General features: G+C 35.2%; 1 protein-coding gene across 1 annotated transcript in view; it reads right to left on the reverse strand.

Annotated features, from left to right (window-relative positions):
- Nucleotides 1-13,263, reverse strand: part of LOC137395113 (AP-3 complex subunit delta-1-like) — a 28,535-nt gene extending 15,272 nt beyond the window's left edge. Inside the window, exons 1-12 of the mRNA XM_068081912.1 lie at nucleotides 13,074-13,263; nucleotides 11,502-11,597; nucleotides 8,993-9,073; nucleotides 8,656-8,736; nucleotides 7,346-7,453; nucleotides 6,499-6,628; nucleotides 4,759-4,898; nucleotides 4,108-4,231; nucleotides 2,953-3,051; nucleotides 2,493-2,638; nucleotides 2,119-2,247; nucleotides 157-407 (exon numbers count right to left, since the gene is read on the reverse strand). Coding sequence (XP_067938013.1) covers nucleotides 157-407; nucleotides 2,119-2,247; nucleotides 2,493-2,638; nucleotides 2,953-3,051; nucleotides 4,108-4,231; nucleotides 4,759-4,898; nucleotides 6,499-6,628; nucleotides 7,346-7,453; nucleotides 8,656-8,736; nucleotides 8,993-9,073; nucleotides 11,502-11,597; nucleotides 13,074-13,169 — 1,481 coding nt within the window. The 5' untranslated portion in view covers nucleotides 13,170-13,263. The remainder of the gene's footprint in view (nucleotides 1-156; nucleotides 408-2,118; nucleotides 2,248-2,492; nucleotides 2,639-2,952; nucleotides 3,052-4,107; nucleotides 4,232-4,758; nucleotides 4,899-6,498; nucleotides 6,629-7,345; nucleotides 7,454-8,655; nucleotides 8,737-8,992; nucleotides 9,074-11,501; nucleotides 11,598-13,073) is intronic.
- Nucleotides 13,264-13,374: the final 111 nt, after the last annotated feature.

Genomic DNA, 13,374 nt, shown 5'->3' on the forward strand with positions numbered 1-13,374 from the left:
TTATCTAGCCTTTAATCAATAAAAAATCCACCATGCTAGAAAACTAAAATGTTGAAGAAAATTTTAAAAAGTTTTTTAGCTATATATTATATCACAAAACACATAAAAATAAAGGAGAAACCCTCGTAAAGTGGAGATGTTACATGACAGCCCTACCTTGCATATTCTCCACAGAGCCAAGCAGCAGCAAAAAGAATCTCGCAGATACCCTTGCCCTGAGAGTTGTGGGCGAAGACAGGAGAATTCTCTAGGAGAATGGCCATCTGACCGACTGCAAACTTGCGAATAGCCTCGACTCGAATGGCCACATCCATCATCTGGTTGGAGAGAAGCTTGCCGTGTTGTGTACTCTTCATTTTTGTGAGCTCGACCAAGACACTGAGGTACCACTCAAAGTTGACTACATGCTACAACACAATGAAATCTTTGTTGTCATGTTAATAAAATGTGTGCTAGAAGACAGGTTCACTGCATCAGCCCGAAAACGCGAATAGGTGAAGGCAATTATAACAGCCTTGAGCTCCTACACTGCAGCAATACAAGATCATGCCCGTATACAGTTTTACTTTCTTTAACCCTTTGACAGGGGAAACGACCAGAATGTCGTTTACCGGTTGCGTGGGGAAACGACATTTATGTCTATTTCGGTAGACGTTTATAAAGCTGTCGTCTAGTAGCGTTAAACAAAGGATATGAACACTAGTAAGTTTTAAATATTATCAACAAGATATCAGTCGATGATTTACAATATGAAACGATTATCTGAGAGGCGTTGCTTTGTGCTAAAAGCTAAACAAATCGCGATTCCTTGGAAAAATTAAAAGTTGGAAAAACCAGTCAACATCGGCTCGACTTTCAAAACGGTAAAATAAAAGATTATTTTATCCTGCGATCGTTAGTGATTTTTTGTCTGATCAGAATAAAATTAATTCAAATGATAGAAGTGATGTAAACTTTTTTGGACTTTTAATATACTTGGAATATTCAGAGAAAACGATCGTTATGGTGGCTCGCACGGCTACGTTATAGCGTTTGACTCTACCGAAAAAGATGCTTCCAAGCATTTCATACAGGGACAATTGCACATGGTTGTAATTTTTTTTGAGTAGTAGATATTTGAATGAATGTATATGTACAAAAAATTTTGTTCATTGAACTAAATTTAAGATTTGAGCTATGCATGTTCATAAAATATCGATTTTTTTGAATTTTCGAAAATAAATTACACGAGTCTCGGTTGTTTTTGGGGGGGCTTATACCCAGTCAAAGGGTTAATGAGGAAATAAATTAAGCATGATATCAGGAAGACCAGCCAGGTAGAGAAACATGATATTTTACCATTAAATAGAGTTATTTCTTTCTTATGTCCTAGATTCTCCAACAAATGACCTGACATGTTTTGCATAATCTTAAAATAGCAGAGTCACATAAATTTTCACTGTAATGCGACAGCAATGGTATAATAAATATAATAATAATGATATAATAAATATAACAATGATATAATAAATATAATAACAATGATATAATAAATATAATAACAATGATATAACAAAGTAATAACAGTGAATAAAGTGTGTTAGCATATATTGTAAAACTATTGCTGCTAAAATGTTTCAGCTTGCAAGCACAGTATGATGTTTATGAAGGTATAAAATATAGATTATATTTTACATTTATAATATAAAATATAAATATATTTATATTTTATATTATAAATGTAGGTGATATTTCTATAAAACTTTCCAAACAGACTTTGCCTCGCAAGTGAATGGATAGCTGTGCGAGGATTACCCATCATCTTCGCTTACATACAACAACTTTTCCCAAAACTACAATTAAAGTAATTATCAATAGTTCAATCTAACCATTTAGAATCAGCAAATTATATTAAAATACACTCTTTTATTAGTTAAAATCAGCTTTCAATTTTAGTCAATAGTAGCACGAGCGAACAACTTACACCCCTCTCTCTCTTTCCCTGCTGTATGTTGTAACGAAAAAAGTATAATTTATAGCGGAGCTTGACAGTTATTATTGGCTTATTAGAAGTTGCAAGGAGCTGCTCATCAACATAAGGCAAATATTGTATTGCAATAAGCCAAAGATTAAGCCTACCTGATAGTTATTCTGGGTGCAGATTTCAATCACTTTACACATGAGCTCATCACGATAGGCTGTACCCTCAGCCTTGTCCATGTGTACCATCAGCTTGCGTACAATCTCCATTAGATTCTTTTTTGACACCTGCGCATAGAGAGACAAATATAGTTCAGAGATTAGCGGAAATGCTTGGAAGAGCTGAACTATCTCTCCGAAGGTTTCGGTCAGCATGGTTTAGCAAGGTCAAGAAGTTGTTGGAATCAAGCTGAAGGTAATAAAATCATTATTATGTGTTATACACCGATCAGTAACAGTTGTCATGCCTATAATCAAATCAAACATGCAAATATCATGTTAGACTAGTAACTAGCAAGAGTGAAGGCACCCACCATGCCGTAAAGTAGATCTAAGGCTCTCATTCTTATGCTCTCGTCTCTATCATCCAAACACTGTAGCACGAGATCCTTGTGCGCTTGCACACTCTTCGGGTGGGTCTTAAGTATCTTACTGAATGCTAGTAGACCGAGATATTTCACTGTAAAAAGTGAGAGCAACTTCAAACTACTGCTAGAACTAGAAGAGAAAATAACACTAACATATGGCAACCAATCTGCAGAGACTGTACCTCAGCCAAAACTCAACTTTTTATTAAAAATAAATAAAATGGAAAACGGTTGGAAGTAGTTAGTAACATGTAGTTTGTGACCGAACATTCCAGCACTTAGAAACAGGTATGCCTCACACCGACAGTAGCCAAATTTGTACGAAGAGAAAGTAACTGTGAAAAACTTGACAGGCAAGGAACTTGGGATGCATGAAACAAGGACACAGGCCAGCACAGAGACTCACAGTTCTGGTCAGAGTCTTCTATCAGCACCCTGAGCTTCTGCACACAAAGTTGTACCGATGTGGAATGGTTGGGAAGATCTGTTGATATCGAGACTAGGACTACAAAAGGTAATGTTACAATGAGATGCAATGCAAGTGGTAAGTAGGGCAATTGATAGTCTGAGTAACTACATATCAGAGCCAAGCACACTCCATCTTATTATGTACAGAGTTCATACAATTACATGTAAAGGTATAAACACACTAGGCGATATTTAGAGCGATATTGCGCTGCGTGGCGCTAATCTGCGCTAGAATTCACTCAGCGTGCTCATGCAGAGCGATAACGTTAGACTTTCTCTACACAACTTTATTGCTAGCGAGATGCATTTCGATTGGTTGGCTTTTACCAGAATGCAATTTTTATAGCGGGTAATTATTTCTTATCGCTGTTCACCAACGTACAGCAGCGACAATTTGCTATTTTGTTACAATTAAAACATCTTCAGAACAAACACTGGATTGTTCATAAATTTAATAATAGCACTCCCAGTCTTGTACACCATAACAAAAAAATTACAAAAATCCGAGTTGAAAATCAACATTTGGAGTCCATCGTTACGCAGGTTGACCATCTTGAGAACGGTAAATATTTTAAAAAACCACTACAAAATAAAATATGTATAAAAATAGTAAAAAATATTACAATTAAAAATACAATAATCGTTTTTTTATGCCTTCTTGTAGTGTAGGCAGTGTACAATCCGTGAAAGTGAGATAGGTTTAATAACAAATGCGTAAGTTGTTTACTTTGTCGCCTAAACGGCGCCATATTGACTAACCTAGATTTATTAACAACTCCGAAGAAACTACGAATACTTACGATACGAAATTTTATTGGCAATTTGTGGGCGTGCCAATTATATCGCTTGCTAGTGAATCGCTCAAGTGTGTTTATGCACACGCCTGCGATATCCCCGCCCTCCTCATGACGCTCGCGATAAAATCGCCTAGTGTGTTTACACCTTAAGACTGACAATAGAGGCAAATGGACTGAAAGTACTACACGCAATGTGATGAATAACATGCAGTACAACCTAATGACTATAAGACAGCCAACAGTGACAGATTCACTGGGTGCTCTAGTGGTTGGAAAAGATTAGGCGCTGCTCTTACCAGCAATAACTGTGTTAATACATTCATATAAGAGAGACATGGCTGACGTGCTGTGGATAAGGTTAGTGAGGGGTTCTATCAGCTTCTTGCCAAGCCTGGGTTCCAAGGGTGTCAGTGCCCCAAACTATAACAAAGTAATCAGGACATGAAGAACAACTTGTGAAGACACAAGACCATTCCTAAAGATTAAAATCCATCTCAAGAGACACAACAGACTGTGAAGACATGAGAAACATCTCAGGAGACAACTAATTGTTTGTAGAAGCATGCAAGAGATTATAAAGATTTTCTACTTATAGATAACGGTAACAATGATGCTGGATTGCAGCTTAGGAGCTTATGTTGATTTATAGAGACGCCGGATTACGTATAGCGTCGGCACGAATAACTGAAATTGTAAAAAAATCAGATTGCAAAGTAAACAATGAGACATCTAGAAACACATTGACAGTAAAAATCGTGTACACAAATTTATTATTTGATCAGTGAAAAATTCTCAATTGTTATAGGTTTTACAGGTTTCTATTAAACTAAAATGTACTAGCAGTTGTACAGACCGTACAGGAGTTTTTTTTATCTCAACAAAGTGCTGTTGAAGTGCTCTTTGAGTAATCATCGAGTGGGAGGGGAAATAACCAGCCGTCAACTTACCAGTTTGATAATCTTAATGAGCATCCAGTTGTTGCTTGAGTTAGTCATCAGCTTGAAGAAAGTAGGAGCAAGTGACAAATAGTTTTTTGGGTTCTTGCGGGCGAGTTCACAGATTACATTCACTGCAGCGCACTGCACACCTGGGTACAAACATGCAAATATATAACACTTGGCTTCACCATCTATGAATCAATCAGTATATACAATCATGTATCAAACTGTGGCTCGTAGCTCCCTAGGTATAGACCACCCGGTATCACACTCGACTGTAAGAGCAATCTGAACAGCATTTTAGAGCATTTTGAAGCTGATAATGAATTATACCTTGTGACAACCGGGAGTTACCCCTCTCTGATAATTACGAACATTTGACTTCCATCCCATAACAACCCAGTTAATCACAAACACGAATATTTAGACGAGATAAAAATCCATACTAGTGCGTAAACCCCATTTTCTGTCTTAAATGCTTGAGACTGAAGTTTAAAGTATAAACTGAAAGTCAATCCAACAATCTTTAATTTATCTACTTGCTATAATGTATATGAAATAAAATTCATATTTTTTATGTTTCATCTTAATTTATCTCGACCGACCCTCCACATTCACAGGTCTTTATACTTGGCATAACTTTCACATTCTTCCTCGTGTTTACTACTGCATGGCTCGAGTTTAAAATGTGATCTTAAGATGTTTACTGATGAGTTTTCCATATTCTTTGCTTCACTTCTGAGGAAAACATTGCTTTAGTTTACTACAAAGGCCTCGCCAACTTGTCTCCTCAAAAAACTGTGTCTATATGTACTGATCTACAAAACTGATATATTTTGTCAAATTTCTGACACTGTACAGTCATACCTCGACACATGAGCTTAATGGGTTCGGAGACTGGTAAGTCAATTTACTCGCATCTCAAGGCACTATTTCCTATATAAAATCATTAAGTACAAATTAATCCGTTACCATAGTATAAAAACAATGCCTAACCAGGATATTATGGTAGAAAAACGTGTTTTAGTTGTTATAATTTAGTACCTACAATACCTATTTAGTTTTTATAATCTGCAACAAAATTTAACATTACTGTGTACACTACTGTATGGAGTTGTTACCTTCGAGACAGACATGAATAACGGCTGTCTGAGAGAGACTTGAGCGTAACGCTTTCATTATACTAAACTTTTGTGACCCTACGTAATAGAAACTTTGAATTAAAATTCAATAAATTTAGCTTACTAAACACACACTTGAAGCAAATTTGTATTCTTTTACTAAACTTAATTTCCTTTTAATGTCATATTTTTAAGTATCCGTTTCTGGTTTTGCACTTTTTGCCTCGCATTCATGGCAACTTTTAGCCACCCTTTTAAAATCGTTTTCAAACTGATTCGAGGAGAAAGACCGAGCGATGCTGTTCTCAAAAGCGGCCTCTCACATACTTGGCCATAATAGTGCAGTGGCCATCTAAAATTGGCTCGTATGCTCGAATCTCAAAAATTACTCATATCTCAAGGAAGAAACTTTGCTGGAAAGTATCGTATCAGATTGTATCTCGAGTTTCTCCTATGTTGGGGCACTCATATGTAGAGGTACGACTGTATTATCAAAAACTAATTTGTACACAAGCAAATCTATTTGCTTAATTTATAGGTTGGAAAAAATTGAATGCAATGGTTGGCTGTATTGTGAGATGGAGAGCACTACAATGGCGTACAAGAGAGACAGCTTACATAAACCTACCAGGGTCAGGGTCTTCCAGCTTTTCTTTTAGCCTTGGAAATGAGGGTCGCAAAGCATCCGGGTAGTTAAGATATACTTTATACATTAAGAGTATGGCCTTTTTCCTCATGTAAGGTCTTGTTGACATCATCTGTAAAGTTAAAGATAATGAAGAAACTGTTTAAAGGGTAGTACCGTAATTCCAAGAGACTTAGCGACTCACCTTTCAAGGTTTCAGTTTCGCAGCTAAAAAATGTTGGTTAATCAAATTTAAAATAAAAAAAAATTAATTAAAAACATTAAAATACATAAATATACATGCATAAAATACATTTATAAACACAAGACTTTTTTCTCTCAACGAACCCAATTAATCACAATTACAAATATTCAGACCAGATGAAGTTCGAACTACGGCCGTACTACGCATTCTCTACGGCTTAAAATGCTGGTACTGAAGTTGAAATATAAATTGAAAGTCAACCAAGATAACTTCAATTTACTTACTTATTATATAGGAACTTCAATTTACTTATTACATAGGAACTTCAATTTACTTATTATATAGGAACTATATACAACATGTTTAGAAAGCAGTTTAAGTGTTCTTGTGTTAACATTTGGCTCGCACTTATACTTTAAAATTAGTTTATTTTCATAGATTTCACTCATTTCACTGGGGGATGCCAGTGCCCATTGCCCAGCAATCCCATAAGTGCGGATTACTACTTACAGTAATCCGCAATTTTTACTCATATCAAAAATTGAAGGATTACTGTAATAGCAGTTTTAGCGCTGCAATGTCAAAAGAAATGAAAAAAGTCCTGCCAACTTTATGGAAACTTGATGACCAGTAACAAATACTAACCAGAGACATGATATCATTGGCTAGATCTTGTGCGAGGTCAGGACTGATAAAGCAGGATAAGCCGGACAGCGCCACCCCGGCGTCATACATCTGTGCACTGCAAAGGTCCTGCAATACAGCGAACTCCTTTTCAACCCTAGATACTGAATATCTACCATCGTAGCCATATCGTAGCCGTATACCATCATACCTATCTATTCAGAAATGTCAACTACCAGATTACAACCAACTGTACTAAACTTAACAGCCTTAGCAGGCAACTTGCTAAAGTCACAAAATTATGCCTGACGCAAAGTTATTCACGAAAATAAAGGTAAAAAGAAGGATGTATTTTTGTTACTATTATTAGCCCTATGTCGCCAGCCTCCAAGGTCAAGACTTTTACGAGTAGTTATGACATTAACAGCTCCATGAACCATTATTTTGTTAAACAAATCATTTTTAACAATTTTTAACAACTCAGTTTAAATTAATGTGGTAGCGTAGCAAATAATATACGTATAATTTTATTTGTAATTTATAACAGTAAGTATAAAATTTTATTTCAATATAGCCAAAAATTTAGTGTTTTTTTTTACTTCCTTGTGTTGAATGAGTTAATAGCCATTATAAATACCTTAGAAACAGTTTAAACACAATTGTATAAATTTTGCAGGCATTATAAGCAAAGTTAAGGGAAATTTAACAAAATTTAAAAGGCCTTCAATAGCTGTTAATCTTTCATAACAGCAATAAAAGTGGAAATAAAGTGAGAATATGCATTTGATAAGGTTCACCGGTGCTCACTCTATCCAAAGATATAATATTTGAACTGTCTCTTACATTTATGAAAATAATTACAACCAAAACTTAACAACCGACAAAGGAAGCATGTTTCTAAGTTTTTTTTCAAAAATTGGTGAGATGATTATTTGTCTGAATATTTTATTTTAAATAGAGGAACAACAAATAATACCTATTGAATAAGGTTCAGACAACGTTACACAACGAATGAAAGCACAATAAAGCTATTGGCGTCTGCACTTGGTAATGAATTTATGAGAAAAGGTTGTTTAACTTTCCAAGAACGAGTCCAGTTAAAACTGAACACAAATGGATTCTTGAGATATTTCTGAACACCTACTACAGGTTTGTAGCGAGCTTATAATATACTTATACAAACTTTCAAGTGATATTTATGTAATCCTAACGTTAACTAATGCTGATAGGAGTATAAGCATGTGATAAATGACGCAGCAAAAGGACTAATATAGCCCAGCATCATGCAGTTATCAGAGCAAGTGAAATCGTATGATTAGAGCCCTTCTGACCTTCCTTATCATGTTGGTAGCGAGCATGAGCACATCTGTATCGACATGGAAACTCTGTGATGCTGTCAGATAACCGAGCCTCTACAAATAGTGACAAGCATTATGTACACACGTAAGATAGCATATCTACAGCAACCTAAAGTTTGAATATTGTTAGATGTAGACGAATATATCATGTTAGAAGACCTACAAATCCTGACCAGGCTTGGCAATAGAGTGCATCAGGGTCTCTCCAACTATTGAAACACACAGACGTAAATTCCATCAGACATAGTTGCACTTTAGTTCACCCCTAACAGAATGTGAGATGTAGAAATAAAAACAAAGAAACCAGTACCTTGTGAGTGAACTTGGTAGAGCTCATCACCTCTATGACATTGAATGCAGCCCAGCTAATCTCATATCCAATCATTTGTAGCTGCAAAAACCAACAACATACAACCATAGGACATCAAACAATAGACAAACACTATTATGCGCTATGTAACATCAACAGACAGTAACTAGACCAAGGCGTACATTGACAGCGGCATCTTTATGTGCAAAGTGAGACATTTTCAAAGTAATTTTAAACACGCCAAACCTTGGAAAATAAATCTATAAACAGCTACAACTATTTTAGAAAGTATAAATTTTCAATGTTTCAGTCTAATAAAAATAACATGATTATAAAAACAGTTCATACATAGGGCACTAGCCATAATGAAAGGATAACAAATATATATTGACAGCAGTAGTTTATTTAAATCTCGTGTTTGGGTATAATGAATAATATTGTTCATGCAGCTGTCTGTCTCGCAACTGTCATCTTTGTAATGCAATAAGTTCGGAGTCTCAAATGAGTGATGTATGTAATGCAGATATTAGATCTGGTTGCGAGCAAAAAAATGATTGATTGCAAAAATGAGCCATCGGGGCAATCTACGTATAGGCAGAGCTTAGATTAGTGCTAAGATTAAACAGTGGTGACAAAATTTCACAATGCTACCGTATGCACTTCTGGACGCATAGCCTGTACTTCTGGAAGCATAGCCTCCTAATGACACGGATGACAAAGCAATCTGTACAGTTTTCAGTGTAAATCAGCCTCAAGCACTCCAATCAGATGCCAATAGAATTGTTAGCGTTATTTTACTGTTTAAAACATTGACATGTGAAGTGCATATGAAGTGTTCTAATTTTGGTAAAAGTAATTACCTTCTCTGTTTAGGTTTTATTTGTGACATACAAAAACTTGAGCAAACCGTTACCACCCACGATAGTAAAACAAACGTGATGATAAGCAGTAGAGAAGGTGTGACATAAGAATTTTATATTTCATCCATCAAAACCAATCTCAGATTTGTTTCTCTCCACATATTATATACGCACACGCACATATAGAGAGAGACAAATTAAAAACTTTGGCTGCTTTAAATTTTTAGAGCAACAAAAAGGAGAGATTTCGCATGTGCTGTCTTTGTGATATTTAAGCGAGTTAAATAAAATAAAAATTATCTAATATTAAACTTTGATGATTTTCAAGTGTTTGCAATAGAAATATAATACTGCTCGTATTGATAAACAGCGACACATAGTAGGCATAATTTTTTTACAAACGCATTATTAAAAATTTAGGTGTAATAACAATGTAATAAGATAGTAAGGTGTGTTTTCGTGATGAATATCAAGCAATCTTAAATATAAAAATACAGGCAAACTCGGATAATTCTAACTTCACGGGAGCGTTCAAGTTATCAGAGCACTGTCACAAGTCCATGTATTTATTAGTAGATAAATGTACATATACAAACTATATATAAATCAAATGCATAGATGGCTTGTTGCAGATTAACAGGCTTCTACTGTAAAGTTTTAAAAAATTTCATCCGAAAGTATAGAGACTTTTCATCACTTGAGATTGGTTTGTTGTTTTAGGTGATGTGATTGCCAGGACGTTGTCAGATTTAAATTGGCAAAACTTGATTGCTGTTAAAATGCTCAGATGAAAAACATCTATTTCTTTTGAGTGTTTTAACCAAGATCAAGTTTGCTGATTTTTCTTTAAGTTTATTCGGAGGTTAGCTTACTTTTCCTTGCTTTCGGAAGACCATCGCTAAGCGGATGTTTGGTAAAATTTGATTTTTTGCAAACCATTAGAAAAATCGTTACGAAAATATTTTGCCGATGATGGTAATAACGACATCTAAGAACTACTAAAAGTTGAGGTTTATCTCTATGGCTTGGAATAAAGTGATATTCTAAAGCGATAACAAAAGTCGCAGTAGCCGTTGGGCAAAAAACTGTTCGAGTTAACCAAGTTTGAGGTCGAGTTATCCAAAGCAATTTATCATTGCGTGGGAACGGACCAAACAAATCCGTTCGAGTCAACCATGTGTTCGAGCTATCCGAGGGCGAGTTATCCAAGTTTGACTGTATTTATATAAAATATATATAAACTAATATAACTTATAAAATATAAGTTGTATAAAATCGTTGGATGAAAAACAGATGCTATAACGATTTGTTGAAACAAGTATTCAGCTCTTTAAATTAGCTGAGCAGACTGATGACACATAACTACACAATGCAAGACTGCTCAAATGCAAGCCTACTCACATGTAATAATTTGTGCAAAAATTATTGGTGACTAAAATAAAATTGTCTACCACATTATGAGTTTTGCAATATATGTAGGTTTGCCATTGTAGCATCTCTTCAATGTGAACGAAATGAACTTGCCAGCCGAGTCAATTACAATTGAAAGTATCACTCACCAAAGCTTCCACTCACCAAAGCTCACAATATTAGCTTTATGTAGTGTTATATACAATACAAACAGACTGACAAAAAGTTTTTATACTCACATATAAGAGTTTTGCTACAGCATTCGACTTAGCTTGCAGGTCTCCAGATCTTAGCTCCTGTTTAATTTCATCGAGACATTCCGAAATATATTTGGCCTACAAAGAGTGACATAGAAGCAGTGTCTGTTTAAACCATAACTGCCACGAACAACTTTTTTCGTGTCTACTAGGTAAATCAGACACGGTAATTCCGATTTTGTACTCACAATAAAGATTGACCCACTAACATTCACAGTCATTTAGGCTTTTTTAAAGCGCTTCAATATCCCTTTCGAAAACAACACAATCGGCATTACAAGCTCCGCCCATAAATATGTGACGAAACCTAGCTTTTTCAGGAACGGAAATTAGGAGTATTTAGTCCGATTTAGAATAATAGAGATGGATAGAATAGAGACTTCTGTTCCTAAAAAGCTAGGTTACGTCACGTATTTATGGGCGGAGCTTGTAATGCCAATTGTGTTGTTTTCAAAAGGGATATTAAAACGCCGTAAAAAAGCCTTCATTACTCTGAAAGTTAGTGGACTAATCTTTATTTTGAGTACAAAATTGGAATCAGCGTGTCTGATTTACCTAGTAAATACGATAAAAGTTGTCCGTGACAGTTATGGTTTAATATACAAGATCACAAATTTTGCTGTCAGAATAAATAAAACTGCTTTGTTAGTACAGGGTCTCGTAATGCTGCAGTGTTGGCTAGCGTAATACACTGCGGTACGATACAAGATACAGACACTACCGATTAGTATCTTAGACAAAATATGCTCAACTGTCAGTACATCTCGGAAGAAACGTAAGGAGTCAGAGATAAATTACTTTGCATGATTATCCACTATAGCAAGCCTTTTATCATATTTACTAGTATTTTATACGTTGCACTAGATAGTATTATTTTTTATTATAGTATCAGTATCATTATATAAGCAATATTAGTATATAGTATTATTTTATTATTATTTTCTTAATTTATCAGTCATACTATGTTAAAAAGCTCAAGTTCCTCCTCGAAGTAATCATGAAATTGTGATGTTAGGATTCTAGATCGGTGTCATGTAATACAATTGTTTAATTGAATTTCATAAAAATAGCTGAAAATAGTTGAGCAACTTCGGAGAGTGAGACATTTTGTATAATTGATTCGCCAATAAAAATACGTACCAATAATATAACATCCTGTATGATTAGTTTGCAAATAATAATAGCAGTGACACAGAGGAAACGTTTTCTTTATAAGTGTTTATCGTTTCATAGAACACACGTTAGTACACTATACTACCATACAAGAACAGTTGTGCTCATAAAAACAATAACTATGCAAATAGTAGCAAACTTGTCAATACGGTTGTAATAATAACATAACCAGGTTAACCAGCACGTTCAGTGATTCAGCTAAGCCGTGCATTTTCAGATAAGTGATGACTATTCCGTATCTAAAGATAGCATATTAGTCGAGGTAACAACAAAACATTCATATTTTATGTCTTATGCACATAAAGACCTGAAAGCATGTAAATTTCAAATATACCCTAATTTTAACCGCTACTACATTTGATAAATTCAACGTTTGCTCACCTCGCCTTCTTTATGGTTTCTTATACCTCTAACGAGATCTTGCATGTTTTTGTCCAGAACCCGGTCTATATTCATTTTAACCCGTCTTAACGCCATTATAATTGTTTACAGACGCGTGGCAAAAATTATTTCATGTATGGAATTCCCTGTGCAAACAATTTATTACAGGCCGAAGAAAAACCTCCGGGTTGGGCGGAAATTAATGGCCGTATAATAGGTCATGTGACTTAGCCACGAAGAAGCCTTTTCATACCTCCGTGTTGATCATGTGACTACTTTTTGTTTGGTCATTTACATGGTG

This window comes from Watersipora subatra, chromosome 4 (genome assembly GCF_963576615.1).
Source record: "Watersipora subatra chromosome 4, tzWatSuba1.1, whole genome shotgun sequence".
Taxonomy (NCBI): Eukaryota; Metazoa; Bryozoa; class Gymnolaemata; order Cheilostomatida; family Watersiporidae; genus Watersipora; species Watersipora subatra.